This window comes from Passer domesticus, chromosome 6 (genome assembly GCF_036417665.1).
Source record: "Passer domesticus isolate bPasDom1 chromosome 6, bPasDom1.hap1, whole genome shotgun sequence".
Taxonomy (NCBI): Eukaryota; Metazoa; Chordata; class Aves; order Passeriformes; family Passeridae; genus Passer; species Passer domesticus.
In genome coordinates this window covers 45,062,227-45,089,406 of record NC_087479.1, presented here as the reverse complement: position 1 = coordinate 45,089,406, position 27,180 = coordinate 45,062,227, and the positions used below count along the sequence as shown (strand labels likewise).

The following is a 27,180-nucleotide window of genomic DNA, read 5'->3' as shown; positions in this document are numbered from 1 at the left end:
TGAGAGAGCAGCCCAAGGCCTACCTGACAGTGAAGGAAACTGCAGACTCCAGAGGCAGCATGTAGGGGACCATCATGGCCGTGGCCACACGCACAGGCAGCATGTTGCTCAGGCCAGTAAAGAAACTTCTTCTTTCAGCACAAGCCTCCAGGAGAGCTGAAGGCAGAAGAAAACATGGTTGAATATCCCAAGTGGGACGCCCTTTTCCTGTCATACCTCAGAAGTTACCTCAGCCTGAGGCAGCTACCTCCCACTTCTAAGGAAGGCTTGCTCAGCTTAGTAATTTCCCTGAGCAGAGCTAAAACCAGCAGCTTTCACCTTTATCAGACTCTAAAGGAGTGAGCAGCGAGACCCTCTCCTCACCACGCAGAACACTGTCAAATGAATCAACCTCTCCCAGTCCAGCCTCCACAGTATGAGCCACAACTTTATCTGAGACCCCCAATCCATCTAACCCTCACCAGGTGTCATTTCAATCCCTGGGCATGACCAACCCCAGCTATACACAATAACCACACATCCCAGTAATCTTCTGAGGCAGACCAGGCAACACAGGAAGATTACATATGATCTCTCCCTTTGAATCATACCTTGGTTGAGTCTGGGAGGCAAGTGTTCAAAGATATGCTCTTCAACAACAGCAAGGGCAGTGTTGTCCTCTAGTTGGTCCTCAGCTTCTGTTTCTTCCTCTTTCTTCTCTCCTGGAGGTGCTTCTATGGCAAGGAGAGGACGGGCAGGACTTGGACGATGAAGGAGACCTGAGAAGAGAAGTTATACTGTAAGGATGACATAAACCATCCTGACCTGCCCTGCCTGGCCTTTAGTGTCAGTCCTTGCTTCACCCTAACTCCCCTCAGGCTGAGGTCATGCCCAGCCTCTTTAGCTTACATCTCTTGTAATGCTTACCACAAGGAGATAGAAATATTGCCGGTTTATGTTAATTCTCTCCTTCCCCATCCGTTCTCACATTTCCCCTTTAAGTTCCGCAGGTGCTGTTTTGCAGAGTTTTGTTGCTATAACCTGCCAGTCACCCATCTTGCAGGCAAGATTTCCCTCGTGCAGTGCAATCCCAGTTATCCCGGTCCGCATCACTGTCCACGGACACGAGGTGGCAGCAAGAGCACGCCCAGCGCTGCAGCGGCTGCAGGCAGGAGAGCAGCGCCCAAGGGTGCGGCACCGGGGCTCTGAGGGCAGCACCGCGCACACCCCGCTGCTCACGGAGAGCAGCAGGGGGTCTGCAGGAGGTCCAAACTCCACCGCTCCTTCCTGAAGCGCTAGGCTCGTTAAGGGGAACTCCATACCCTAGTACCTGAGGCACAGTTCAGTTCTTCCCTTCCTCCTTTCATATGCACCATCAACTACTCTCAAAGCCAAGGCACCAAGTGTGGCACAGAACAGGCAAGTCAGTGCACCCTACAAAGAGCTAGTGCCTTACCATTCTTCTTCAGGAAATGCAGTGCATCTCGATAGCCCTGCTTGCACATATCCCGCAGCACCTGTGGGCAGAGGAAGGAAAGTTTCATGTGGAAACTGGGTGAGCAAACACCTATCACAATGAATAGGAATTCTTCAGAGGAATTCTCCTGACTCCTGAGCTATCCCAAGAGCAAGTCTCATTCTTGCCGGCCTTGCGCAGGCTTTGAGCAGGAATGGGAGGTATAGAATCAATACATTAGCTATGGGAATCACAGGACAATATAGATTGGAAGGGACACCTAGAATCCTACTGAAGTGTGGGCACAGAGTTGCAGCTACCTCATTGCCCCATCTACAGTTGATGCTGCTGTGGGCAGCCTTTAGGAAGTCTCCCTCACAAGCAATCCAGAATACTTTCCTGCAGGTGCCACAAAGGGCCATTGTGTTTGCAGATAAAGCCAGCTAAGACTAGAGAAGGGGTGGGGAAAAACTTGCCCAAGTAATTCAGCACAGGAATGCATGCTTATTGCATCCAAATGTCAGGGCTATTTGGCACTTGCATCTTCTCAGAAGTACACAAAGTTTGCAGTGCTACTTGCAGTGCCACTGATATAGTGGAAAGGCTTCATGCTGGCAGCTCCATCCTTACCTTAACACACTGAAGTGCACATTGGTTCTGACAGCCAATACATCTTTGTTTACAGTGAGCCCTGATTTCCAGCAAGGACTACTCTAGAGAGAGCAACATGGGAATACTTTCCAAGCAACTGCTACCACCTGAACTCCAGACATTCACGTAGAAAAATAAGACAAACCCTTGTGCAGGTGCTCCAGGTTTAGCGAGTCACTGGGTTGATAATGTCAAGATTAAAGACAAAGGATGAGATACAAAACTAACAGTATCTGGAATCTTCTCCTGCCAAAGTGCACGCAGTACAGCCAGTGCCCAAGATCTGTGGTCCCCAAGTTCTGGTGTGGCCAGGAAACTCACCTGTGGCTCCGGAGGAAACAGGGCCTTGGAGAGGCGGTAGAGGTTGCGAAGGTTGAACTGGATGCTCGTATTGGTGACTCTCAGCTCGTGCATGTTTGTGGAACTGTCCCGTGGGCAGATATCGCTCTCTCCCGAGAAAGGAGACACTGTGATTGTGTTCTTCAGCTCATACTGGGGCAAATTGTCAGAAATCCCTCCATCAACATATCTCTGAAATCAAGACAAATGCAGGAATCTTCATTCTCACAACTGATCAAGCAGCTATTTTACTCTGCGTCCCTTTTCCTGTTAGTGTCAACAACTTGGGAAGAGAATGGAATACATCCCCCAGCACTGGAGGAATAACAACCAGAGATAGCACAGCTGTGTTGTTTATAACCACTCCTTTTGCTATGTGCTTTTTCTTGCTGGAGTGTGCTGCTTACAAGTGTTCAATAAGAAAGGCACATTCACAAGTGTGACTGCTGACTTACATCTCCTAAGCAGTCTGACTGCTGTCCAATTAAATAATAATACACACCAACAACCACCTGCAGTGCAAATTAGCACTGATCTAAGCTGTCACACTGTGACACTGTGCCATTTTTCATTTGTGTTTAAAAATAATAAGCTCAGACACAAATCCCCACTGGCAGAAGGTTTGTTACCTGTGAGTAAAACCAGCTGATTTGTTGCTAGTGGGCTTATCAAGCAGCAATCCCAACACATGCATACACATTGGGAATCCACTTGCTGTGATGTGATAACAGAGCACAAGGGACTTGGGTTTTGCTCTTAACAGGCACCCTCTTATCAGAGAATGTTCTGTACTTCTGTACCATAAACACATTTGCGTTACCCTCGCAGGAAGGGCAACCCCAGTAGTATGTTCTCAAAACATTCCTTGGGTACTGTAATTGCATAAGGAGCTGAGCAAGATGATCCCTATCACAGGTTTTGGCAGAGTAAGCAACATGCAAAAGATAACAGGAAAAGGATGTTGGTCAAGCCAAAAGAAGAGGAAGCTGGGAGTCTTTGCAGAGCAACAACTCCAGCTCTTGTGAACCTCAGTTACAGAAGAGTTCTGCTGGTTTCATATCAGGGTTGATCCTGCAATTTGATGCCTGGATCTGTTTCCTTCCTACCCAAACACAAATCATGATACAGGGGCTGTGCAGCCCCACAAGTAGCAGCTGTAAATATCTTTCAGCTCTCTGCTGGGTGAGAAGCTGAGCCAGTAGAGGCTAAAGCCAGGCAGAGAACAGAAATGCTGATTGAAGGAGGAGGTGCTCCATTCTGCATGCTGCTTCCTCTTGTCTCACAGACAGACAGACCACGACCAACATTGCTCTTTTGCTGCACAATGCCTAGGAAAACATTGGATGTGTTGCCTGGAGGGTGCTTTGCACTTTATTCTCTCTTGCTCTGGATGGCAGACAAGACAGAGACCTCAAGCAGCTTCTCTGGGCCTGGGGAACAGTTCACAGGCTCATGGGCTCAAAGCAATTAAATTCAGCTACAGCAAGCCAGCTGCCATTGATGCAACAGGGTCAGGGTCGACTGCACATTCCCTTCTTGGGAGGCAAACTAAACCTCAGGGCTACCTTTGCATAGAGCCCACAGCTTCATGGGAGACAGCTTGTGATTACAGTTGTAGGCTACAGCAGCCCAAACTCGGAGCACAGGACATTTTATCCTCATGGCAGCCCTTGCTTGTCAAACATTGTGTCAAGACAGGCACTTAGAGACTCCTACACCACCTGAACTTGGACAGTGAATAAAGTGGAAGGATTAACTCAAGGGTAAGTACATCCCCTCAGAAACACTAGCACAGCTTACTCACAAGACTTTTTCTGACAACAGAGATGCCAACAATCAACGGAACTCTCTCCCCCTTCTAAAGTGGGCATCAGTGTTCCCCAAGCCTAAAGCAACCACAGCAAACTGCCACTGTCATCCTCTTCCCAAAGCTGCTCCACTGAGAGCCAGCCTAGAGCTGGAGACATCTGCCTGACTCCCTTTGCAAGGATGAGATTCCAACATGCTGACTGGGACCAGAACAGAGCAAAGCAGGCAGCATGCACTTTTGTTTAAAGCAAATTAGGTAAGCTTTAGTGCTGGACAACACTAGTTTTACAGTAAGGATGCAGAAGACACGTTTCCCTGAGGGTGGCAGCATCACTGCACAGATGCCATTAGAAAAATGGCTCGACTACAACAGAGCTGACAGGCAAACCCTTCTGACTCCATAGAAATCCAGGAGTACACCTGCACACCCCATTCTCTGGTCCACTGCTTCCAAGCAATGCTGACTAACATTCCTCAGTAAAGCTCAGCTGCCATTCCTTTAGATTTGCCTGAACATCCAGTAGCCCAAGTGTAACCACTCTCCAGCCTCCTGCAAAGCCCAGAACAGCCCAGAGCCACAGGCTGGAGCCACCAGCTGCCTGCAGGCACAAGCAGCAGCAGCTTTAGGGGATGGTTCACAGACTGGGGTGCCCACTTCCATTCCCTTATCATGTCATCCCGTGCACAGGGCTCGCATGACTTGACAATAAGCTTTGTGACCCTTGCCAGGGATTCATCTCACCCACATGCTGCAGACAATTCACAATTATTGTGTGTGCTGGCAGGTCAGTTACTGACTTTTTGATTTCTCAGTATTAAAGTTGTTGGGTTTTTTTAAACACCCCTGCCCATCTCCTTCATCCATTCCATGAGACTATCAGATCTCAGAGAACTGAACACTGGAAAAAACTTAGGAGGAAGGCAAAATACGGATTTTGCACCTTGCACACAGTAACATTGCCTTGAAAAAACATTGCCTTGTTCCAAGTCTGTCAGTTTATTCTGCAGCAAATGCAGTCACCACAAGCATGCTAGGAACCATGCATTTCTGTTTCAAAACAATTTCCCAAGCTCATACCCAGCCCAATTTAACCTCTCACCTCATCTGCAATCCCCCTTCAGAGCTATGCTTTTCTGGGGAAGAGGGAGGAATTAAATTTCCTCATCTCATATTTCCTCCCCACCTTTTCCCATGAGAAGTTATCCCTCAGTGTGCCAGGACAGCTGCACATTCCAGAAACCCTGATGTTGACACAGTTTTAGAATGGTGAGATTTTTTTCCTGATGCACACTGACCTTAATTAGCCCCCAAAGAGGTGTAAGGCAAGAGCCACTGCTATATGGTCCCACAAGCTGAAGGGGAAAAGCCCTGGCTGCAGAGCAAATACCAAACCATTACTGATTCTGTCACTTCTCTGAAGGGCTGCACAACACTGGACATCTCCTCCAGGTCATTTCCCTGACCAACATGCTTGCACAAGACAAAGCCAGCCAAGCTGTGTATTATGCAGGAGCAAAACTGACCTCGCTTTTAGGACACAGGCAGCAATCAGAGCAGGTTTGATGCTGTGCTCTGACAGACAGAGGCAGACCACTTGAGGTAAATCAGGATACCTATTTTATAGGAGTTCTTCCTCTCACTTTTGACTGTGCAGTTTGCAAAACCTCTGCCTTTTAACGTGTTCATTAACCTGTGTAGCACAAGGGAGGCCAAGCTCAACCAGGAGACCCTCAAAGTACGACTGCAATATCCAGAAATGCTGCAGCTCTGCACAGCTTTCACATATTTTCATTTCTAACATGCAAACACAGAGGGATAAATTGCTCTTGGACAGCCTTGGACACCATTCAAAGAAAGCTCTGGCGTGCAGCAGAGCATTACTGTCAGAGAAAGGACAGGAAGAACTCTATGGAAAAGAGAGCCAGTATCCACACCACTAGTTAAAGCCCTGTAGAAATGTCAGGCACATGGGAGAGGGAATACACTCATGACTTTTATCCTGGGCCGAACTTCTTTCCACATGCAGACAGCTGGAGCCTCAGTGATGCAAAGTGTGGTACCATGCAGCCATGAGAACACTCTGCTAAGCCAGCCAGCCCTTCCCCAGACTGTATATATTACTATATGTTAAATCCACTGGTCTTCAGGACATTTATTGTCGATGCAGGCCGCAGTGGAAAGAAGGCCTATCCACTGCTGGAGTTGTTTATTTGGGAACTTCTTGTGTCTCTTCAGATAAATGCTGCCAGCAGGCACACAGTAACATTGCCAAAACCTACTCAATAGTATGTAATTTAATGAAGAACCATCTTAGAATCTTACTTACCACTCCACGCAAGGTTGGAGGTATCAGCCCACAGTAGACAGGGATAAAGGTGCTGCAGATACAAGCCTGAAGGAGAAAGAGATCCAGAACTGAACAACCAGATCAAAGCCTACTGAAACTATTGCTTGTTCTCAGAACACCATGCTGGCATGTGCTGGCAATTATACTCCAGTAATAAGGACATTTGGAGACCAAGGCAAAACAAAACTGCGTGTGCAGCTCCTGCCCACCCCAGCAGTTAAGAGTCCATTCACCTGGATCAGTTCCTCCTTGGAATTGAAGTCTGACAGTATCACATTTTCCCCATCGGAGACCCGTGTCAGGGAAATACCCAAACGTCCTGCTGCAACCTCATGCCCATTGTCTGGCACCGTCTTGGACAAAACCATCCGAATGGTTTTCACCATGTTGAAGGAGGGGTGGAGTGGGCCCAAGAACCTCTTCCGGGCTTCTTTTGACACCCGAATAATGCTGGCACCGGCCTCACCTGCAACGAGACAAATGCACCATGAAATGCTACCAAAACCAGTCTTCTCCTTTACAAAACTAGGCACAGGAAAGCCTCATTCCCAGCTTTCCCCAGAGGTTTCTCCACGACTCAAACCAAGAGGTTATTTACAGGGGATGTTATAAAAGTCATGGAAGTTTGCTGTCTTGGCCCTCACACACCCCATCACAAAGAACCACCCTCCTCTTATGTTTTATCAAGTCAAGGAAGATCATGTGCATCTGACTAAGGCCTCACACTGTTTTTTAGATCCTGTTGCACTGGCCAATGAAGGGCTGGTGAAAACAGACTGAGATTGAAAACAAGGCTGATACTCCAACAGTTTTGAGCTTATGGATAAATCCACTCCAAAACATATTCCATTAAAACTTTTCTAGTAAGTATCTTTTTCCTGACAGGAAAACAAATCATCAGCCAGTAAGCAGAAGTGCCAGAACAGGAAAGCTGGTGCTTTCCAGCAAAGTGATCCCAACTCTGCTGTGAATGTCAGCCACATCTCAAGTGAGCAAGAGGGACTAAAGCTCCATTAGGGAATCAGAGACTTGGTTCCTCCTGCAGAGCCTCTGGTGTCCCATCCCTTCCATATCCAATTTCATAGCACTAAATTAGGCCCTGATAGCAAGCAGGACTTGCTTTACCCTTTCACACAGTGACCCAGCTGGGTTTGAGAAGAGGAGACATCCCAGCTGCACAAAAGGGAAGGTATCTGCTAAGCCCATTATCTCAGTCACCAGGAGCTCCATCTGGCAAGCACATCAGAGCTCTGCAGTAAGAAAAAAGGGATAGGAGGAAACAAAAATACAACACTACAGCATCCAGCATGTTGCCCTTTCCAGTGACTGACTGCTGCCTCCACACACATCCAGCCACGATGAGATACAATAGCTCCTCTAAGAACTAGCAAATCACTGCATTCCAAGGAGTGTCAGGAACATACATGTGAGAAGCATGTGAGGGGACAATTGGAGAAATCAGGAGAAAAACATGCTTTTACAAATGAAGACTCCCCTCCAATCAAACTGAAGGTCATTTCCTGGAAAAGGACAGAAGACTACCAGTTCAAGCCAACTGGAAGTCCCCTCATTTCGCTCTCCCACTCAGTTTCTCAATTGCAAAAACAAGGCAGCAGAATGAAAGAACTCCAGTTAGACCCAGGTTAATAAATACAATGGAGATAAGAGCAAAAACCCTCAATGCTATGTTGACACATCCCAATCTTTTGCAATACACGTGTGCCAGCAACATGTTTTCCATCGATGCAGCCTGGGAACGTGATTCTGGGCTTAGGAAACCCACCAACACCAGTAGCTCAAGCACGCAGAGAACTGGACCCTTGAACATGACCAGAGATTCTGAGGTCAGGATTTTAGGCACTGTGAGGTAGCAACTTAGCAGAAAAGCCAAAGTTCCCCCTCTGAAGCAATTTTTAGCCCTGTAATCCCAGTCTTCTGTCCTAGAGCAATGTTTAGCAGTCTAATTCTGATCTTACTTACTCAATTAGCAGTAAGCCATTGAGCCCAGCCTGTTTCAGATAGTAGCCACACGGTTCAACATCCTTCCCAACATGGAAGAAGTCAGCCCCACAGAAATATACTTTACAATCACTGAGACATCAGCACTCAAAATGCTCCCTAAATCACCTTCATGTTTGTCAAGGGGAGGAAAAACACCGAAAGAAACTGCAATCAAGCAAAACCTGAAGGAATCCCAGCCCAGCACCTTAGTCACATGACCCCATAAAGGAAAAATCCTCTGCACTGAGTGCCTTGCAGGGAATTGTTGGCTTGGTTGAAACCCCCACTGGGTGGGTGAGAGTTGAGCATGCAGCTGAGGGGAGACCCCTGTGTCCAAAAGCTGTGCTGGGGAGAGTGTGGATTATCCAGGAGATGCTTAGGGAACAATGCTTTCAGGCTTGGCATCTCAGTGTGCAGAAAGATGTGACAGCAATAGTGAAAACAACTGCAACTAAATGGAGCTTATGACCGTTTGAACAAAAAATGTGAGCTGGAAGTGGTTTGAGTTTTCTTAATAAAACACAAGAGCAAAGTCCTGACTATGCCAGGAAACAGCATTTGAGGGGAGCCCCAAGTTGCAGCTGCCTGCTCTATCAGTGTTTCATACCCGGGAGGGCAAATGAGATTATTGAGGATTAGCAAATTCATTCTTTGAATACTTTCTTTTGGTTTATTTTTTTTTTTTGTGTTCCTTTTATACACGTGTGCATACATGCACACCCACAGGAGCTTTGAGGCACTTCTGTGATTCCGTTGCACTCGCTGAATCACTTGCACCAAAGCTGGATGCAGAACTGCTCTGTGGGAAGGCATGGGCACAGGGTGATCTGTGGTACCACCAGCTTTCCGGGAAATAAGGTCAGCTGAGGGGTCAGCCAAAGAAGCCAGGTTTATGTAGCAAGATCCATGACAGATGACAAGTCCTCTTGGAAATATATTTGGGAGAGAAAAGACGTGACAGTGCTTTAATCCTGTTACTACCAGAAGAGCTGTTCCAGGAAAACCGGCTCAAATTCTGTTTGCAGTCCGTCAGAGGGAGCAGCTGAATTAGAGGCAGTCAAGACAGGCAACTCCTACAGGGGTCAGCCAACAGCTCTCAATTATTTCTAGGACTATTCCAGTACCAAATGCAGCTCTTAGGAAAGATTCTCATTGTTTTTTATGGATCCAGTGATTCAGGACACAGAGTCATGTGAAGAAGCTGAATTAAATTTATATTTCTTTATTGAGGTACATACCACAGGGCAAAGGCAATCCCTAACAGTTAGCAGTGTTTTCTGTGAAAACATTTCATTCTTCTCACACCAACCAACTAACTCAATACCTTTCCCTATACAGATTTACTAAGCCAATATTCCTCAAAAATGTTGCATGAATGTATGTGGAATACTTAATTTTCATTAGAAAATCCACATTCCCCTTTACCCTACCCCCATCACTGCCCCAGTGAGTGTTGTTATACATAAACCCAAGTACTGCAGGGCTATTGTCCTTATCTGAATTTCAGCTGTGATGACGCAAAGGAGCATCACACAGTTGTGTCCTGAAACACCCTAACACGTCCCTTGCCAGAAAAGAGAGGCCAGCTGCTCCCCACTCTGCTGATTTGTCATCTGCAGTGGCTACAAGGGGCAAGGTAGTGGCACCCATGGGAAAAGCCTGAAGGCAGCTAACTCACATTTCCTTTTTGAGCTACATCAAACCCAGCTTCACATTAGCTTATTGACATGGGGTTAGATGGTTCCCTTTAACAACTGACTTTCATCTCTATCAGTCATGCTCAACTTCAAAACAACCCAGTAACTAAGTCTGTACTGCCTGGCATCCCCTAAACTCTAACCTGAAAAGCATTCAAGCAGCATGTGCTATTTATAACTGTAAACAAACACCCCGGCAGAGCAGCCTGCTGTTACTCTGCCTCTGGGGCAGCAGAGCTGAAGATAAATCATTAAAACTGTTGTTAGCCAGTTCATTCCCATTATCCAGCTAAGCCTCCAACACACCAACAGCTTTGTTAGCCAGGCAGTTGAAAAGACCCTTGACTGCTGCTAAGGGCTCTGGGGTAAACAAAGGCTACTCCAAACTGTGCAGTGCATGAGGACGAGGACCATCACAAAGCTTAAACACTGCTTGACAGGAGGGGTGACAAATGGGGAAGAAGGGTCTCTTCAGACTCAGTCTGTAGCAGCAGGGCTTTGGCACCAAGGGCACCATGATGGCCTCCTGGTCAACCACATGTTAGCCCATATTGGTATCTATTTGCCAGCCAGTAAAATCATAGATGACCCATCAAGTATTTCAAATGGAAAAAAGTGCCTAAGACACAGACAAAAATAGCAGAGCAAGCTAGATAGGGAGAAAGGCATTCTGAATATTCAACCCTGCAGCTCACCCATGACATTGCAGGTCCCTCTGGGACGGCTCTGTGTCAGCACAAAGATCACCTGTGCCAGGGACATTCCCAATCCCTGCCTAGTGCAACAGTAAATAGGATACAAGCCGAAAGGAAAAGTTCTCCAACAGGGATGGAGAGCAAAGGACAGCAGAGAGAGCTGGTGGATGTAGGGGCAGCACTCTGTCCCTGCTGGCAGGAAGCACAGAGGTCACACCCCAGACTGCAGATGCCATAACTTGCCTGGACTAGTGTGGCAGGCAGGAAGCTGCAGATCCTCACTAAACCTGCTTCTCATTCAACACCAATAAATGGACTCCTTCCTACACATCAGCAACACTCCTCCCTCCTCATTCCCACTACCCAGCTAAGGCTCCAACACACCAACAGCTTTGAAAGGAAGCCAACTAGCAGAAGGAAGCACAGGTACTTTTGCTATTCCCCCAGGCCCTGGACAGCCCTATGCCTTGTCAGTTTGGAATCACATGACCAAGCTATTTCGACTGTAAAATTTTTCAGGACAGGAGTCCTGTATCCTATAACCCGGGTCCTCATTCCAGAACTCCTTAAGTTCTGCTCAGCTCTCTGTTCCAGGGATGTTTGTGTTATACTCAGCACGGATGTCCCTTTTAAGAGTCCCCAGCTAAAATCTTCATATTTTGCTTTCAATGTAGCTGGTTGCTGAACACTGCTGGAATTGTCATTATCCCACTGGCAGATCCCAGTCTGGATGTAAATTTAGGAATAGAATGAGTCAGAAGGAATTTATTAGCATGATCTTCCCCTACATTAATTTATCTTGGTTGCCCGTCTCTTGCTATTTCAGCTGTTCTGTGCCACATATGTTGAAGAGCTAAAAGTCAGTCTCTGACAATGAGCAGAGGTTTCAGGAGAGCTGTTCCATGATCTTCCAGGGCACAAATCCTTAAGCTGCTCCAGCTCAGCATGCACAGCTCCTGCACTTGCTTATTTTCTAAGTACCGAAAGTAAGCAAGGCACATGCTTTCCTGCCTGGCCTCTCCCAGGAGATCATATAGTCCTAATTACAACACACTCCTGTCACCAGCCCAAAAGAAACCCACAAAGCTATAAACAGAAATTTTCAAACTGACATCTAGAAAATAATTAACAGAGAACATTACTGGATGATTCCTCTCGGGTAGCTCAGATCATCACGAAGTGCCCGTTTGTTCATCCCAAGGAGCACTGCACACCAATGTGCCAGTGACCCAAGGACAACCCCAATGGCAATGACCTCAGTTTGTGAAAGATCCCACTGCTTGGGTAGACTTCTGTTCTACTTTCCACACTCATGCTGAAGCAAACAGTTTCAAATAATTTCCACTTATTGTCCCAAGAGAGCAAAAAGCAGCCAAGCTAAACAAAGGCCAGCTTGTCCTGAATGGGAACCTGACCCAAGATGTTCTCTGACAGTCCATCAGACAGCCTGAGGAGATGTTAAAGGGGGCCCCAAAGACAAATCCATGCCAGCAGAAAATAAAAAGCAATGTTTTACAACCTGCCCTTATTAGACATGTTCAGGTGATAGGTGTACCCCATTGCTGGTGACAGCTCTTTAATTTCCACCTGAAATCCTGGACAGACACCTAAAAGCACTGGCTGTGGAAAGAATATCCCTCACTGGCCAGAAGTTGTAAAACTGCCACTATTTGACACAACTAAAAAGCACCCATTTTCAAACATTTGAGGCTGGGGGATGGCAGCTAGCAGTGAAGTCTTCAAAAGCACCAACTCTCTTCACATCTGTGCACATCCTCCTGTAAGCCAGTTTGATTGAGAAACACCATGTACCAGAACAAGCTGTTCCTCTGCGACTTCCCTAATTTTTGTTGTCCTGATGTGTATTTTTTATTTTATTTAAGGTCTTCACTCAATTCTCCTCCCCAGCTATTTTGCCACCAGGTAAGAAACAGTTCAGCTCACTTGGCTCCAGATAAGAGATACAGGAAGGAAACTTATTTTTGCTTTTGGTGATACCTAGGAGGTAAACACAACGCCCCTCACAACCACACCCACTCAGTTTACAGACTGTCCTACTGCTTGACCAGCTGTTCCCTGTGGCTTCAGGGGCTCTGTGCAGGAATTTACCCTCAGAGTTCAACAAACAAACAATTTTGTAAAGGAGAGTTCTTGGAAAGCCTGGCCACCAGGGGTACATAATGGTGTTTCTCCCCCTTTGCTCGCGAATGAGAGGCACTGACACCCTACTGGAGCAGCTCCTAGGGATCCCTGTTAGACTACAGCCAGCAATACCTATTCTGACCTCACAGGTAGGACAAGTGCAAACACCAAGAGAAAGAGACAGCTTTTCAAGTAAGGCCAGCTCTTGCAGCCAGAGGCAGATGCTAAAAGAAGGGCTCAGCCCACACTACCTTCTCGTTCAGACTCTTCATGCTCAGACCAGACACAAACTGTATAGCCCAAGACACGCTGTGCAGCAGGAGGGCTATGCAAATTCAGATCATTTGCAACTGCTTCAGAACCAGAAGCCTCCCTCTTAAAATGTTTGTCCCAAGATGCTTGCTTTTCTGCTTTTCTATTTCAACTTGGGGGGGGGGGAATCTGTCAGTTATGTTACCTGTTTAAATAAAGCCAAACCAAAAGGAGACATTTTTCCCATTTGAGCCAAAAGATATGGTTAGCGTGCTCTAGATTCCAGTTAATAGATGAACCAGAGCTATTGCCACATGCTAGATATGAGGAACATAAGATGAAGATCTGCTTTTAAGCTGCCACGGTTTTTACTCCTGCACAGAGCAGCTCACAAGGCAGCCCAGTGACTGCCACATGCCCATCCATCAGCTGGTACCTGCAGGGTAGGACCCTCCTGCAAGCCCAAGTGCAGATACACCACTCATACCTCACCTTAAGGCCCATTATTCTACTTTGTACAGGAGCAGGCATAAGAACTCACAGGCTTGATGAGGTCTCTAGCTACATTTCTGCACTGGACTTGATGAAGTGTTGGCACACCAAAGCCTCGCTAGCACTGCTGTTCTGCAAGCCGAGACTTGCTTTGTTTCTGCGGTCAGGACGGGAGCGCTTATTTTTGCAACACAAATCTGAAAACAGGGCAGCTGCTGCTGTGAAACAATCGATAGGAAGGGCAGGAGGCAGCCCAGTGCAGGCAGCCAGCCAGGATCCCTCTGTCACAACCACAACAGCAACACCCACTAGTCTAGTCTTTCCCTACTGTAATGCCCTAATATGAGGCTTAACGCTGCATTTCTGTTCATAGCATTAGAGAAATTAAATGACATTACAGTGAATGAAAAGGAAAAACTGCTCAGGACTCCAGGCAAACTGAACTGAAAGCCATGTTCCATCTTCATCCATGCATCAATCCCTTTCTTGTCATCCCATGCTCTAGTGCAATTCAGAGAGCATGGGATGACAAGAAAAGGGGATTCACAGAGTAGACAGAGTGAAGCTCAGATCCTTGCTACTCACTTTGGACCAAATAATACTGAGTTTGAAGAATTTTTTTCAAAAGCAAGTACTCATCCAGAGAAAGCTAGTGAAGGGGAGAAAGAGACCAAAATGCATGTTGTAATGAGAAATTACCTTTCTTCTCTGGTCTGCACAGAGGCAGAAGTAGTGGCTTTTGGTGGCTATCAGCCTAAGCCCTGCAGAAAGCTTTCCTGTGTGCTTTCAGAGATGGTACCAGAAACATGGCTGGCTCTGTCACACAGCAGCCTGTCTTCCTTCCTGTCCTTTCCACTGTACACTTGTGTGACTGCTAAAACCCCAGCACAGAGGAGAGGAGCAGCCCTGACACCCTCCCCTGGCTCTCAGCCTGCATCATGCCCAGCTCTCATGCTCACAAGGCCCAGCAATCCACGCCAAGCCCCTCCCTGTGCACCTGTGAGTGCAGGGCCCACTTTGCCCTCCCTTCTCTGGCACATCAAGTGTCACCTTACACCCCAAACTCTTCCCTACTGGCCCTGGCATAAGCAGGGCAGACGCCAGCAAGGAAGTGAGAATCAAAAACTTAGTTTCCAAAGCAGTCCTCTGGCAAGGGGTGTTGGCATTTTGCTCTAGAATGATTCTCGTTTTCTTGGAGCAGCATCAGGCAGATCACAAGGTTGCATACCTTGGGAACCATGGCAAGAAAAATCTAGAAACTAATGCTATCTTTCTCCCAGAGACACCAGCAGTGGACCCCAGCCAAAACACGACCGAGGTTCTGAAAACAACTGCATGAGCAGGACAGGAGCTGCTCACAGAGGGCTGCACAGACCCTGGCAGGGGAAAAGCCTCTGCTCAACCCTTCCCACAGGGCTGAGCACACAAACAAGAACAGCAAGACAGATGTTCAGATGAACATTTGACACATAACATCTTCTGTGTGCAAAAATACAGCTAGTAGTTAAATGCTTCCCTTAAAGATTATTTTACCAATCGTGCTACGTAAGAACACTAGGATAGATACATCAATGTAAATCTCTGTGCTGACAGCCCACTCTGAAACAGGACTCCAAGTTTTTCCATGCATGGCATAACTATGGCAGCCTGAACCCACACTCTGCCTCCATAATACACTGGATTTTTTTTTTTTTTTGCCAGGCCCAGCACTGAATCAGCAGCATTCAATGCAGCCAGCAAGACTGGCCCTTGTAATTAACATGGGATATGCAAAGGGATTCCTGATTCATTTACACACTCAGATGTCACCTCCTCTACTTCAGGATGCTAAACTAGACAAGCCACAGGAGTGGCAAGCTAAGAGACTGCCAGAACCTCCAATGCTACAATGATATTCAATCCTTTAAATCCTAAGCCTAAGAAAGGCCTCCAAAACCAATATCCATCCACACAAACTTCAGTGTATGAAGAGGAAGAGAATGATTCATTCTCAGAAGAAATCCTCCAGGCACAGCACAGCTAAAAGCCTGGGAAACAGTGGCAGAAGACACTTCATGAAGCTTGAAGATTCCAAAGGTCTTGTCAGGCAGAAGTCATCATTGGGGATTTGGCCTTTATCTGTACCAGAAAGTATTACCAGCTCAGTTCTGGGAGAGTGTCAGAGGGTAGCACAAAGCCCTGGGTTCTAATAAAGCGACCAGCTCCCACACCTGATGTAACACACTGCACTGCAGATCAGCACAACCCCAGGGACAGGATCAGGCCTGCCACAAGCAGCTGTTGTATCACAAGTGACAAAAACTCTCTCCTCCGTTCCTCTGGCCTTTGTAGCTACAAATGGCAGGGCTACAACAATCTCCAGCAACATTTCTACACTCCCAGGCTCACTAATTGCCTCTATTGCCTTGCTCCTTGGAAAGGATTTTCTACTGCCTCAGACTCTACCACTTCAAGGACACAGTCTGCCTTTTTCCAGGGACATGGACTTATTTAGGGCCTTCCACATGGAATCATTTCCTCTACCCTCCTTTTCACTAGCTCTCACTCTACCTGCTTGACAAGGCACACAGCCCAAGGCAAATACATAGGCTCTGCTGACTCCCACATAACTGAAGACACATCCTGATTTTCACCTCAAGTCCCAAGAACACTTAGCAGAAAGGAAGAGAATAAGTATTAGAGCTGGGCAACAAAAGTGTAGAAGTGCAGAGAATTCAATGGAGAAGTGGTGGCCACTTTGGAATTCAGCCACGAGCAGGGTTTATATTGGAAAGAGCAAGGTGAACAGGAGCCACCCACTCACACTGCTCCTTGGAGTAACATTTCTGACCTTTTACAAAGGTCCTGTAATTAGATGGCCCACCCATTCCCATCTCCAGAAAGACGACTAATTACCATTTCCAGCCCTAGCACGGTTCTCTTCAAGTTCTGTAGAAACCACAGAAGAGGTGGAAATCCTCTCCAGCCAAGCCAGGGAGCATTTCATCTGTGCTTCATGGAGGGCCCAGAGAGAAACATGAAGAAACACAGACTGAGCAGGGGCCCAACACCTGAGTACAATCCAAGCTCACTGCACTGGAAGTTAACACAGCCCTCCCAACAGACAGGAAACAAGCACCACCACCAGCTACTGGACATGCAGCAGGAGCAGGCAGCAGGATCTTGGAACTGAACAACACAACAAGAAATTTGAGGAAGGCTTTTTGATTTTTCAGGACTAAGCTTCCAAACACAATCAGTAAGCAGACACAGCACTCTAAAGAACATACAACAGCTTCTCCTATTTTACATGGAGGACTTGCAGTTGCCTTGAAGAGTTTGGGGAGCTAAGAGGCAGAAAGAAGTGGAACAGGTCAGACATGCTACAAGTTCAAGAGAGGTGCTGAACCTATGGGTCAGAAGAATGACCAAAGACCTCTTGTGCTGTCACCAGTGACATTGCACAGCTGCTGCCATGGCTGACAGCAAGGCTGGGCACTGAGCTGCTCTGCACACCTGCTGTCTATGTGGGGTGCCAAAAGAATAAACACATGCCTTGCTAGGACTGTTTTTTGCTAGAAGTGGCTCCTTGGCTTCCCTTGCATTCATTCAGCAAGATGCCTGCAAGAGCACCTTTCCTTACAGAAAGCCAAGCAGACAGCAGGAACAAAGTCTTTCCCTCCCATCAAGAGGTCCTGCAGGGTGCTCTGGCTGCCAGCTTACTCCTCTGGACACCTGATCCCACAGCCCTGTGACTGCTGAGGGCACTGATCCAGGTTCAGCAGCTTCTCCACCAAGCCAGTGAACATTTCCGTCTATGTCAGCACAGAACATCTCCCCTCCACCTCTCTTTCCACCACAGAAAAAAAGCTTTACCATTTCCAAGAAGCACCAGAAGGTTCCCCATTAATTATATCCATATTTCCATGTAAGTGCATAAAGGTGTCTCTCCTTCCTGGGCTAGGGCCACTGACCTCAACAACTTTTTCTCCACGGAGAGCCTCTGCAGGAGGTACAAGTGCCCATCACCTGTGCAAAGAGGAACCTAACTACTGAGACACCACAGATGCTACAGAACTTTCCTGTGTGTCCCTGTGGGGATCCGTAGCTCTCTTCACACAGAAGACAGCATCACGTATACTTCCCCCAGGATAAGCATCCTGATTCATGCTTTGGCCAGCATAAGCTGGCATTGCTCTGAGGATTCCACAGACTCTAAGCTGGTTTATTTTCCTCTGTCAATCTGGGATTTGGTGTTAAGATTACACAAACACAGAGAAAGTAAATCTCTATGACCAGTTCTTAAGCCCTTGCATGCACATAATCAAACTGCAGAAGCACAACATTTAAGATGCTGATATTGAAACTGATTATCTCAGTTTCAAAAGGTTTTGTTCATTGGGTTGTTTCTGGGTTTTTTTTGCTCCTGCTACCCAATGGAAAACGCCTCTACAGTTCAGCAGCACATTTCCTGGTGGTCACATGATGACAGCTGACAAGCAAACCCAAATGTCAAATAACTGTTATTTCATCTCACGTCAATCCTGAGACAGAGTCCTGATTAAGACAGCAATTTAAAATAATTTTTAAATGTTGTAAACAACCCAGGAAATGCTTTCCAAAGAGCATCCCAAACAACACTACCCAATCTAGCAACACACGGCTTTCTGTCTCTATTCTTAGTACTAAAAGCATCTCCTCAGCTTGCTTTTTCATTTTCTGTCATGCCTTGTCATGCTTCAGGAGAACAGCAAACTACCACAGATGGGGTTTGATAGCCAGCTTTGCATTTGCCAGCAGAACCCACCCCTTCCCCCCAAAATAGAAGCAATTCAGCAGCTCCAACCCACCCTCAGACAGGGCTGTCCAGGACAACATTCACATGCCACGCAGACAATTGAGATGCTGTGGGTTAACTGTGAGTCAGAGGGACTTAGTACCAGCTCAAAGACAGCTTTTCAGTGAATACAGCTTCACATCCCATCATTTATTCAGGCTGCTATGCTCCCAAAGCAGGCACAGCTCACCAAAGCGAGATGATTCTAGACCTTACCAAAACTACATTCCCTACTCAGTATTAGGGATGAAAGAATCCTACAGTAGCTGCACTTTAGCATTCCTCCTGACTGAAAAAGGACGGTCTCACCATGTCACATAAGCCAGTTTTTCTCACCCAGGCCGCTGCCTTTCAGATTTATACAGACAGGTGACCATCCTCAAAGCTCCACACCTAGCATGTGTGAAAAGCTGCAGGTTTGGAGGTACACACAAAGAGGAGAGAGCAATGCCAGCATGAGAACTTTTCACTTGCTTGGCATATAAAGGTGCATTTCCTTGTGTGCTGGACTGCAAGAGCCCCAAGAGATGGTATAGGTATGACAGAGGCTATTTTCCAGAATACCCTTGGGGCAAGAAGCTGTTCATGCCACAACACTGCACTATGCACAATCAAGTAACTTGTAAACACAGGAGACTGCCCAATGCACCTTGACGCCCATACAGATTATTCTAGTGGTAAAATTGCACTGCTTTTTCATGCCAGCAAACATAAGAACCTCAAAGCTGGAGAGAGAGAGCACTTCAGATGCAAGGCAACATCACTGTTGTAACCTTGAATAACAAATCCAAGATCCCTACAACTTAATGGTAAAGTGCTTAACCAGAGCTAGGCAAGGTCATATCAGACTGTAAATACCTCCTGATCTCTTATATAAATATAAGGTGCCCTGCCTAAGTAATATGCACGCCCAATGTTGTTCTCTTTGGTGTTCTCAAGCACGCCTTTGAAGCCCACAGTGTGTTCTGAAGGCTGCAGATCACTTGGTCAGGGCTTTCAGTTCAGTGTCAGCCCATAGCAAAGCCTTCCTGTCCTACACAAATGATGACAGTGAGGTCTTAACTAATAGAGAAAGCAGAATGAGTTCACAGGCAAGCTGAACAGATGCAAAGGCCAGAGGGAAAAAGCTGGAAAAGAATCCACTAAGTGGGATCTTATTCTCTGAAGTCAAGCAAGATGTCTGCTCTCTCTGATCAGGGTCTCAAAAGACTGGACTCACAGAAAAACCCCCAAGGAAGAGGTTTTTCCACTCCTCCCCTGCAAGTACTTGTCTCTGCACAGGAGAGTCTTCTTGAGCTCACAGGCATGAGGTCACTAACTTTATCTACACACAGGTAAATAAGCAAGGCTTCTTTCTGCAAAATTCCCCCCTTTGTCATTCATCAAGAGACACTATTCAGCATTGCAGTTTCATGGACAGAGCAACTGACAGTGCAGAGCAGCATTTGCCACAGGATTCAAAGCCCATGGGCCTGCTCTCAGCAGCACAGGTACTCAGGACCCCAAGAGCCTGTATGACAATGAACTGCTCTCCCAGTTCAGGCCTAGCTGTACCTCCTGCCCTGTCCTCTTTTACCTCTATGATTTCATTCTAACCTCTGCACCTCTGCCTGGAAGCTGCACTGTCAGGAGGGTTTATGACACGGACAAGGTACGGCCACGCACCCCGTGTGCTTTTACTTTCAGAAGCCAACTCTGTTGCCTTAGACAGAGCTGCTCTCTACCAAAGATAACTGTCAGTCATGCAGGTGAGTCAGAAGAAAATAACTCCAGAGAAGTCAAACAGAAGACAGAACTGGAACACCCAAGACCCAAGCCTTGGTTAGCTTTAAAGAGCATGGTTTGCCCTCCTTCAGGAGGTAGGTGAATGCATCCCAGAAGATGGCCCCTAACCCAGTTCTCTTACACTCCCACTGTACCTCACAGCGAGTGGGAAAACCTATTCTGATCCACAGAAAGCTCTCTACCAGGCTGGATGCCTCCCTCAGGGCAGTGCCTGCCACACCGTGGATGATGCTCTGTCCTGGCTATTTTTATGTTCAAAGTAAACATGATAACAGGATTGCTCAGCACTCAGGATGGCATCTGAGCAAGGCAAAGGATTTGGGCACTACCATCAGCCTGTCTCACACTTGTGCCACGCCTTGGAGTGGCAGAGCGATCACCCAGTTAGGGAACTAATTGGGGAGTCACCTCTTCAACAGAAGCAATTAAACAACTAAATCCCTGGCAGCTACCTGCAAATGGATCCCTACACAAGAAGGGATTAGGGATTATTATCCTTTGTCCACAGTAAAGGTTGGCACCAAGGCATCACTACAGCTTTCGAGACCTCGAGACTGGGGTCTGAGCAGCTGTTAAGAGCTCCAGAAGTTATGGCTGCACTTCACTGGGCATTTCTGTCAACAAAATGCTCAGGAGGGGAAACGTCAAACCTAACTACACAGAAAACACTAACTTTTGCTGCATGAGGGCTACATCTCAACAAAGAGTGCTGTGGAAAAACACCTGTCAAGGTGAGAGAACTTCAAGCAATAAAAGCTCTGGCTGCCCTTAGCTCTAGGAGAGGCTCATAATTCTCTGAGACTAAACAGATATACCTGATTGTCTCACAATCCTCTTTCAAGCTTAAAAAATTTTTCTGCATTTATTATTCTCAACATAAAAGCTTCCAAGTACAGACTAACATGTTTGTTAGCTTTCTCCCACGTGTAAAACGACAAAAAAGCCAGGAGGCATCACAGACCATTTTCTTCAGCTGTTCCCCAGGCATAGGGGCACACTACATACACTGTGCTTGCTGCAGAGATAACTTTTTAAGGTCATTCTGTAACTTGAAAACAGAGATAAAATCTAGCTAAACTGGAGCTCTAGCTCTTGCAAAGGGCAAGAGAACTCCTCAGTGCCCAAGAACCCAAGGAGCAACACTCTTCCAGAAACAAACATGCAGACTGAAGGCTGTGCTCCTCAGAGATGCTGCCCAGCGCCCATCTGCACACGCACACTCCATGTCTCCATCTCCAGCCGCTTCACCTCCCGTTCACAGCCACCCAAGGCCAGTGTGCACCCTGCAAGAGGCTCCTGTCCTCACCCAGAGCGCCACCAGACCTACCCCCAAGCAAGGTAAGCCCACACACCGAGCGCAACAAGGCCACGCTGTACACGTCCGTGTGGGTGGGTGTCAGAACCAGGAGCCCTGTGCTGCTCCCCACCGCCAGGGCCCCCCTGACCTCAGCCACCGCCAGGGACCGGGCAAAGGCCTTCAAAACAAAGCGCCGCTCGCACTTCGGCAGGAGGCGGGCGCGGCGCTATTTACACGCACATACATATGTACACCCACATCCCCTCGCTGGTGCTCTAATTAACAAATTAGAAGGGAACAGGCGAAGGAGCGCCGGGCTCGGCCCGCGCTTACCGAGGCAGGCGCCGCTGACGAGGGCGGTGGCGGTGAGCGCCCCGGCCGAGGCGCCGTACACCTTCTTGGCGTTGGCCACCAGGAACGGGGCATGTTCCTGCAGGCAGCTGGCCACGCCGACGTGGTAGACCCCCAGGAAGCCGCAGCCGGCGAAGGAGATATTCCAGGTGGAGTCCAGCGGGAACATGGCCTCCGCGCCCCGCCGGAGGCGGAGGGTGCTGGGGGCAGGCAGCAGCAGCCGCGGCGGAGAAGGGAAGCCGCGGTCTCTTTCCGCACCGCCTCGGGACGGGCGGGACAGCCGGGAAGCGCTGCTGCCGAGGATTCGACTACAGAACACGGCAGGGTTTGCCGCTGGGAGAGCGGCGCCGGCTGCCAGTTTTATAGGCGGCGGCCCGGCCCTCGGGCCCGCCCCGGCATGGCCGCCGCCCCGGGCAGCCCGGCCCCTCCTGCCAACCCTTCCTCCGGTGAACCCCTCGCCCGGCCCGGGGGACTGCGGGCCCTCCGAGCCACGGCAGCCGTGCCGGCACCGCCCTGAAGCGGCAAGGGCCGAGGCAGCCTCTCGGAGGGAGAGGGTTGCGGCTGCTCGCGGCGCCCCAAACCTCGCCCTGTCCTGGGGCAGCTGCCTGTCCTTCCCTCACGAACACCCTGATTCTTGGCATCTACTCCAAGTCCTTGGGGCTTCCCTTGTTTTTCAGGGATCGGGAAGGAAACGAGAGAGAACAGGAAAAGCTTTTCCCTTTCACAAAAAGCTGAGGAGTCAGAAGGAGACAAGTCTTGTCACAGAGCAAGAACTGGAAAAAAAAGGCAGTCTCCCTGTCCCCCCTCAAAACTAATAGAATCATTGGAAGGGACCCACAAGAATCATCGAGTCCAGCTCCTGGACCTGCACAGGACGTCCCCAAGAGTCACACCATGTGCCCAAGAGTATTGTCCAAACACTTCTTAAACTCTTGTTAAGGCTTGTGTTGTGACCGCTTCTCTGGGGGAAGAACCTTTTTCTAATATCCAACCTAAACCTGCCCTGACACTGCTTCAGGCCATTCCCTCCAGTTCTGTCACTGCTCACCAGAGAGAAGAGATCAGTGTCTGCCTCTTCTCTTCCCTTCACAAGGAAGTTGTAGACTGTTGTACACTAATCACCAAAATGGACACACAGTTGCTTACCTTTCCTAACCTTTTCTCAATATTTTTTTCTCCACGTGCCTCTAAGCACAGCAAAATGCTTACATTTAGTCAGGGCAACTGTGATTTTCAGCAGTACTTCGCACAAGGTTGCCACAGAGCAGCACTGGGTGAGAGGCCAGTGCTAGTAGATCATCAAAATAGATTTCAGAAGCTGTAAAGATTTCCTTGCCATAAACAATACAGACTACAGTCATCCAAATTGTTAGGAAAGTATGAAAGTTTACAGAGACATCAAAAAGATAGTGTTATATGTGTACTTAACAGCTCTTTCACCATTTAGGCTAGTGGAGGTCATCCAAATAGCCCCTCTTCCTCTTCCTTCCACTCCAAACATCCTTTCAAATGATATGAGGGAGGCCAATACCCTCCCTAAGGAGTGGCCATCCAGGTTGCAAGAACAGCTGTTTAATGCCTCAGTCTAGTGCCTCACAGTCACGTGATGGAAGCTAAATTCAGCAGGTAACCCTTGCATAAGTCCAATATTTGATTTCAAGTTAGACATCACACTCCAGCCTCTACAGACAGAGCACTTTTTCATGAAGTGTTTGCCCTTTGCTTTCATCAGACAGGCAGGAGTACAGCTTTATCTTTCTTTCAGGTCCTGCCCACAAGCCCACCACCTCACCTAGCTGCCAGAACTCCCCTTTATACATATTAACATCTGGAGTACATAAAGCATTAACCCTGCTCACCTTGGTCCTGTCTCTACACCCACCCTTCTCTCCCTTCCTCTCCTAACTCTAGTTGTTTTTGTAATTTCCTTCCTCCCTTGCATTTGGTGTGGTTACGTAACCCTTGCCAGCCCTCATCTCCACCTGGAGAGGTGAGCCCTGGCACACCTGAGCCATGACTCTCTTACAGGCCCTTCACACCAGGGCCATCATGGAGCTTCCACCCCATGCTTCTGATGACACAGAAAGGTATTTTCATGTAGTCAACCCCAAAGGAAAGATTGTGTCTCGCCTTTTCCAGAGCAGGGATTGTTCTCAGAAGAGCTGGCCACTGGGCTGTGACTTGAGCAGAAGTCTGTGGCAAAACTGACCACTGAACCTTGTCTGCAGATACTTCCCAAGCACTTGTAACCACAAGAACATCTTCATTCTGGAACCAGCGCTGCTCCCTCTTTTTCCAGCATTTCACAAGCCTTAATGTTCCTAGTGTGTCTGGGAAATAGAAACAACAGTGCTTCGACAATGCTGGAGTTAGTTTCACTTGATTTCCCAACAGCAATCTCATCCTGAGTTGTTTACATCGCTCTGCCTTGGCCCTCAAGGTTACTTATTCGAGGAGGTTAATGCTGCCCTGTTGAAACAGGTCGATTAAACGAACCATGTGAACACTAATCTCTTGTGGAGTGCTGCCTGGGTACTGGCACTAGCAAGCTGACAAACAACTGTGCTTTTCTCAAAAATAAATTAACCCCCAAAACTAATCTCATTCCCCCCAGTTAGAAAGCACTACAGTTCTGCTATTGCTCACAATGCAGCAGTAAGCCAGATCAGAAAGGTTTACAGGGCAGCTTTTCCTGTGTGCCAAACTCCAACTGAAACTCTTCAAATCCACTCGTGCCCCTGCAAGTCGAGGTGCCACAGAGACAGCTTCACATGCAATCTCTCGTTGTTGTGTTTCTTTTCTAGCCCAATGAATGGTGAGCTGTTAGTACCTACAAGATAATAACATACAGGCTAACAATCTCTGCTTTTTCAGGCAAGACCTTGTGTTTTTCCCAGCCATTGGGAATTCAAGGGAAGACCAAAGGCAGCCTGTTACAATGTTGATTCCAGAATGTTACAATCACAGAATTGTTGTCCATAGCCAGCAAGAAAAGGACACCAGTCATGAAGCGCAACCCAAGTGCTCTCAACATCGCTGGAAAGCCGGAGTTAAATGTCTTTTTCTTACCTGTGATGTTTGTGTATGTCAGGTTATTCCATGGCAGACTTTTGGCACTTGCTTCACAGGAGCATGTCCTGAGGCAGAGGTGCAATCCTGCTCCTTTGGGACTGAATTTTTCTTCTAGGAAAGGTGCTACAGCCATCTCTGTACCTATGTAAGTCAAACCTACTGAGTTCAGCAGGCCTGCCTGCATGTAGCAGCTTGCAAAACGGGGCCTTGGTAGTAAGAGTGAAACCAGTTGAGAGTGGCCCCAGGGAGCCATTGCTTATTGCTTTATGGTAGTGCCCAGGACATTCTCCCTGTTTTCCAAGTAGTGGAGATGCCTCGTCCCTCTGCCTGCCCCATGACGTTTGTAAGGAATGATTTTCAGTGAGAGCTGATCTGAGACAGCATGGCATTTGTGTACCAGGGAGGAAAGCCTGCACGTTTCAATGTCAAGCCTATGACTAAATCACTCTCCCCTGCTGTCAATTTGGTAATGATCAGTTACTAGTGTAATCTCCAGGCACAAGACTGTCCCTCCCTTTCTCTTCAATGCCCTCGAGCCCATATTTTATAAGAATTCAGGAAAAATCTTCTCTAGCTAAAATGGATTCTGTAAGTAGAACAGATAGGCCACAAGTCCAAGTATTAGCAGGCACTAGTCTCCTCTGAGAGAATCATGGAATACAATGCACCCACCTGAAAGGGCATCACTGAGACTTGAAAATTCAGAACAGTGACTCCAGAGCAGAAGCAGGGATCCCATCTCCTTCACAGCTGAAGGTCACTGAAATCAGAACAGAGTGAACTCCATGCAGAGCACCAAACAAGTGTGCAATAGACTTCCGGGCACATCACTGCTCATGTACAAAGCCATCAGGTGGCAACAGTTTCATAAATAGGTAAGGAAGGGGGAAGTAAACTTAATAGGTTTGATTTTGTATTCAGAAGAAATGTTCACTATGAAGAGGTTTTAGCAAATTCTGCAAAATGTGTGTGAAATCTTGGAGCAGAGATGAGCCACACCCTGACCTTCTCAAGAAAAACCTACGAGGTGTTTGTTACATTGACTCCTTGTGGCACTGCAGAGAGCTCTATTTTCAGAGCTTTCCCTGAGAGCTGCCCTCAGAAGTTTCTTCTCAGAACAGTTTTCCAATGAGCTATCCTTTTTCTCAGAGCAGGTTAACTGACAGCTTTCATGAAAATCATGCACTTTTGCAAAGGAATTTAAAGGTTCTAAGAGGACACCCACCACAGGATCAGGCACATAATTCAAGCTTAAAAGGTCATATGAAGAAGATAGAGAAAAACAGGGTGAAAAAGTAAGCTAGTCTAGATGTAGTTATACTCCTCCCCTCATCACAGTAGCCAGCAACTGGCACCACATATTTGTTCCATCCCATGAGCCTGGGCACAGCAAACTCATCGAATAGCTCAGTGCCATTCAAATAAATTCCTTTGTGCATGGAAAAACCCTACCGAGTGGTGTGCCAGGGCAATCCCTTCCTGTGTAAACACTGATGGTGCTCTTGAAGCAGCAAAGCACTACTGGGGAGGGGGAAGGCACCTCTCAGTAAAACCACATCCAAAACCCACTCTTTCTCAGTGATCTGAAATGGAGAAATCCCCAAGAAAAAAAGCAACACAGCCCCACTGCTCCCAAGGCTGAACCACTGCCATGACAGGTCTGACAGAGAACTATGGTGAACAATGAATGGTTTCCATTACTACCAAATCACCAGGCTGGCACTTAAGAGACAAAGTAGATGAAAGGTACTGGCACTGTTGCTACTGTACATTTTTCTAGCACCAGGGAGAGAAGGGCAGCAGGGGCTAGTTGCTCAAATCATGACCATTCTGAGGCTCCAACTTCCAACTGCTCTCTTGCAGTGTTCTTGGCTGTGAAATATTTGGTGTTTGCTCTCAGTACACCAGAGATAAAATAGTTTTTCCTACTTGGATTTCACCATCTCTAGTCCCAGAAGTACTTGCCATGCTTTGTCCAATGACTCATATGAACACAGC

The 27,180-nt window shown here is 47.5% G+C and overlaps 1 protein-coding gene and 1 long non-coding RNA gene across 4 annotated transcripts in view; one reads left to right on the top strand and one right to left on the bottom strand.

Moving 5' to 3' along the window:
* PNPLA2 (patatin like phospholipase domain containing 2) overlaps positions 1-23,987 on the bottom strand; it is a 30,507-nt gene extending 6,520 nt beyond the window's left edge. The window contains exons 1-7 of one of the 3 annotated variants that reach the window (XM_064425126.1): positions 23,970-23,987; positions 6,816-7,048; positions 6,562-6,627; positions 2,408-2,617; positions 1,436-1,496; positions 591-758; positions 24-156 (exon numbers count right to left, since the gene is read on the bottom strand). In XM_064425126.1, coding sequence (XP_064281196.1) covers positions 24-156; positions 591-758; positions 1,436-1,496; positions 2,408-2,617; positions 6,562-6,627; positions 6,816-6,968 — 791 coding nt within the window. In that variant the 5' untranslated portion in view covers positions 6,969-7,048; positions 23,970-23,987. Of the gene's footprint in view, positions 1-23; positions 157-590; positions 759-1,435; positions 1,497-2,407; positions 2,618-6,561; positions 6,628-6,815; positions 7,049-7,180; positions 7,242-22,092; positions 22,438-23,969 lie in introns of those variants that run through there. The other 2 variants (XM_064425124.1, XM_064425125.1) reach the window with 2 other exon arrangements.
* Positions 15,179-20,739, top strand: LOC135303380 (uncharacterized). The gene is made up of 2 exons (XR_010364864.1): positions 15,179-20,536; positions 20,633-20,739. It is a non-coding gene; the product is annotated as an uncharacterized LOC135303380 (long non-coding RNA).
* Positions 23,988-27,180: the final 3,193 nt, after the last annotated feature.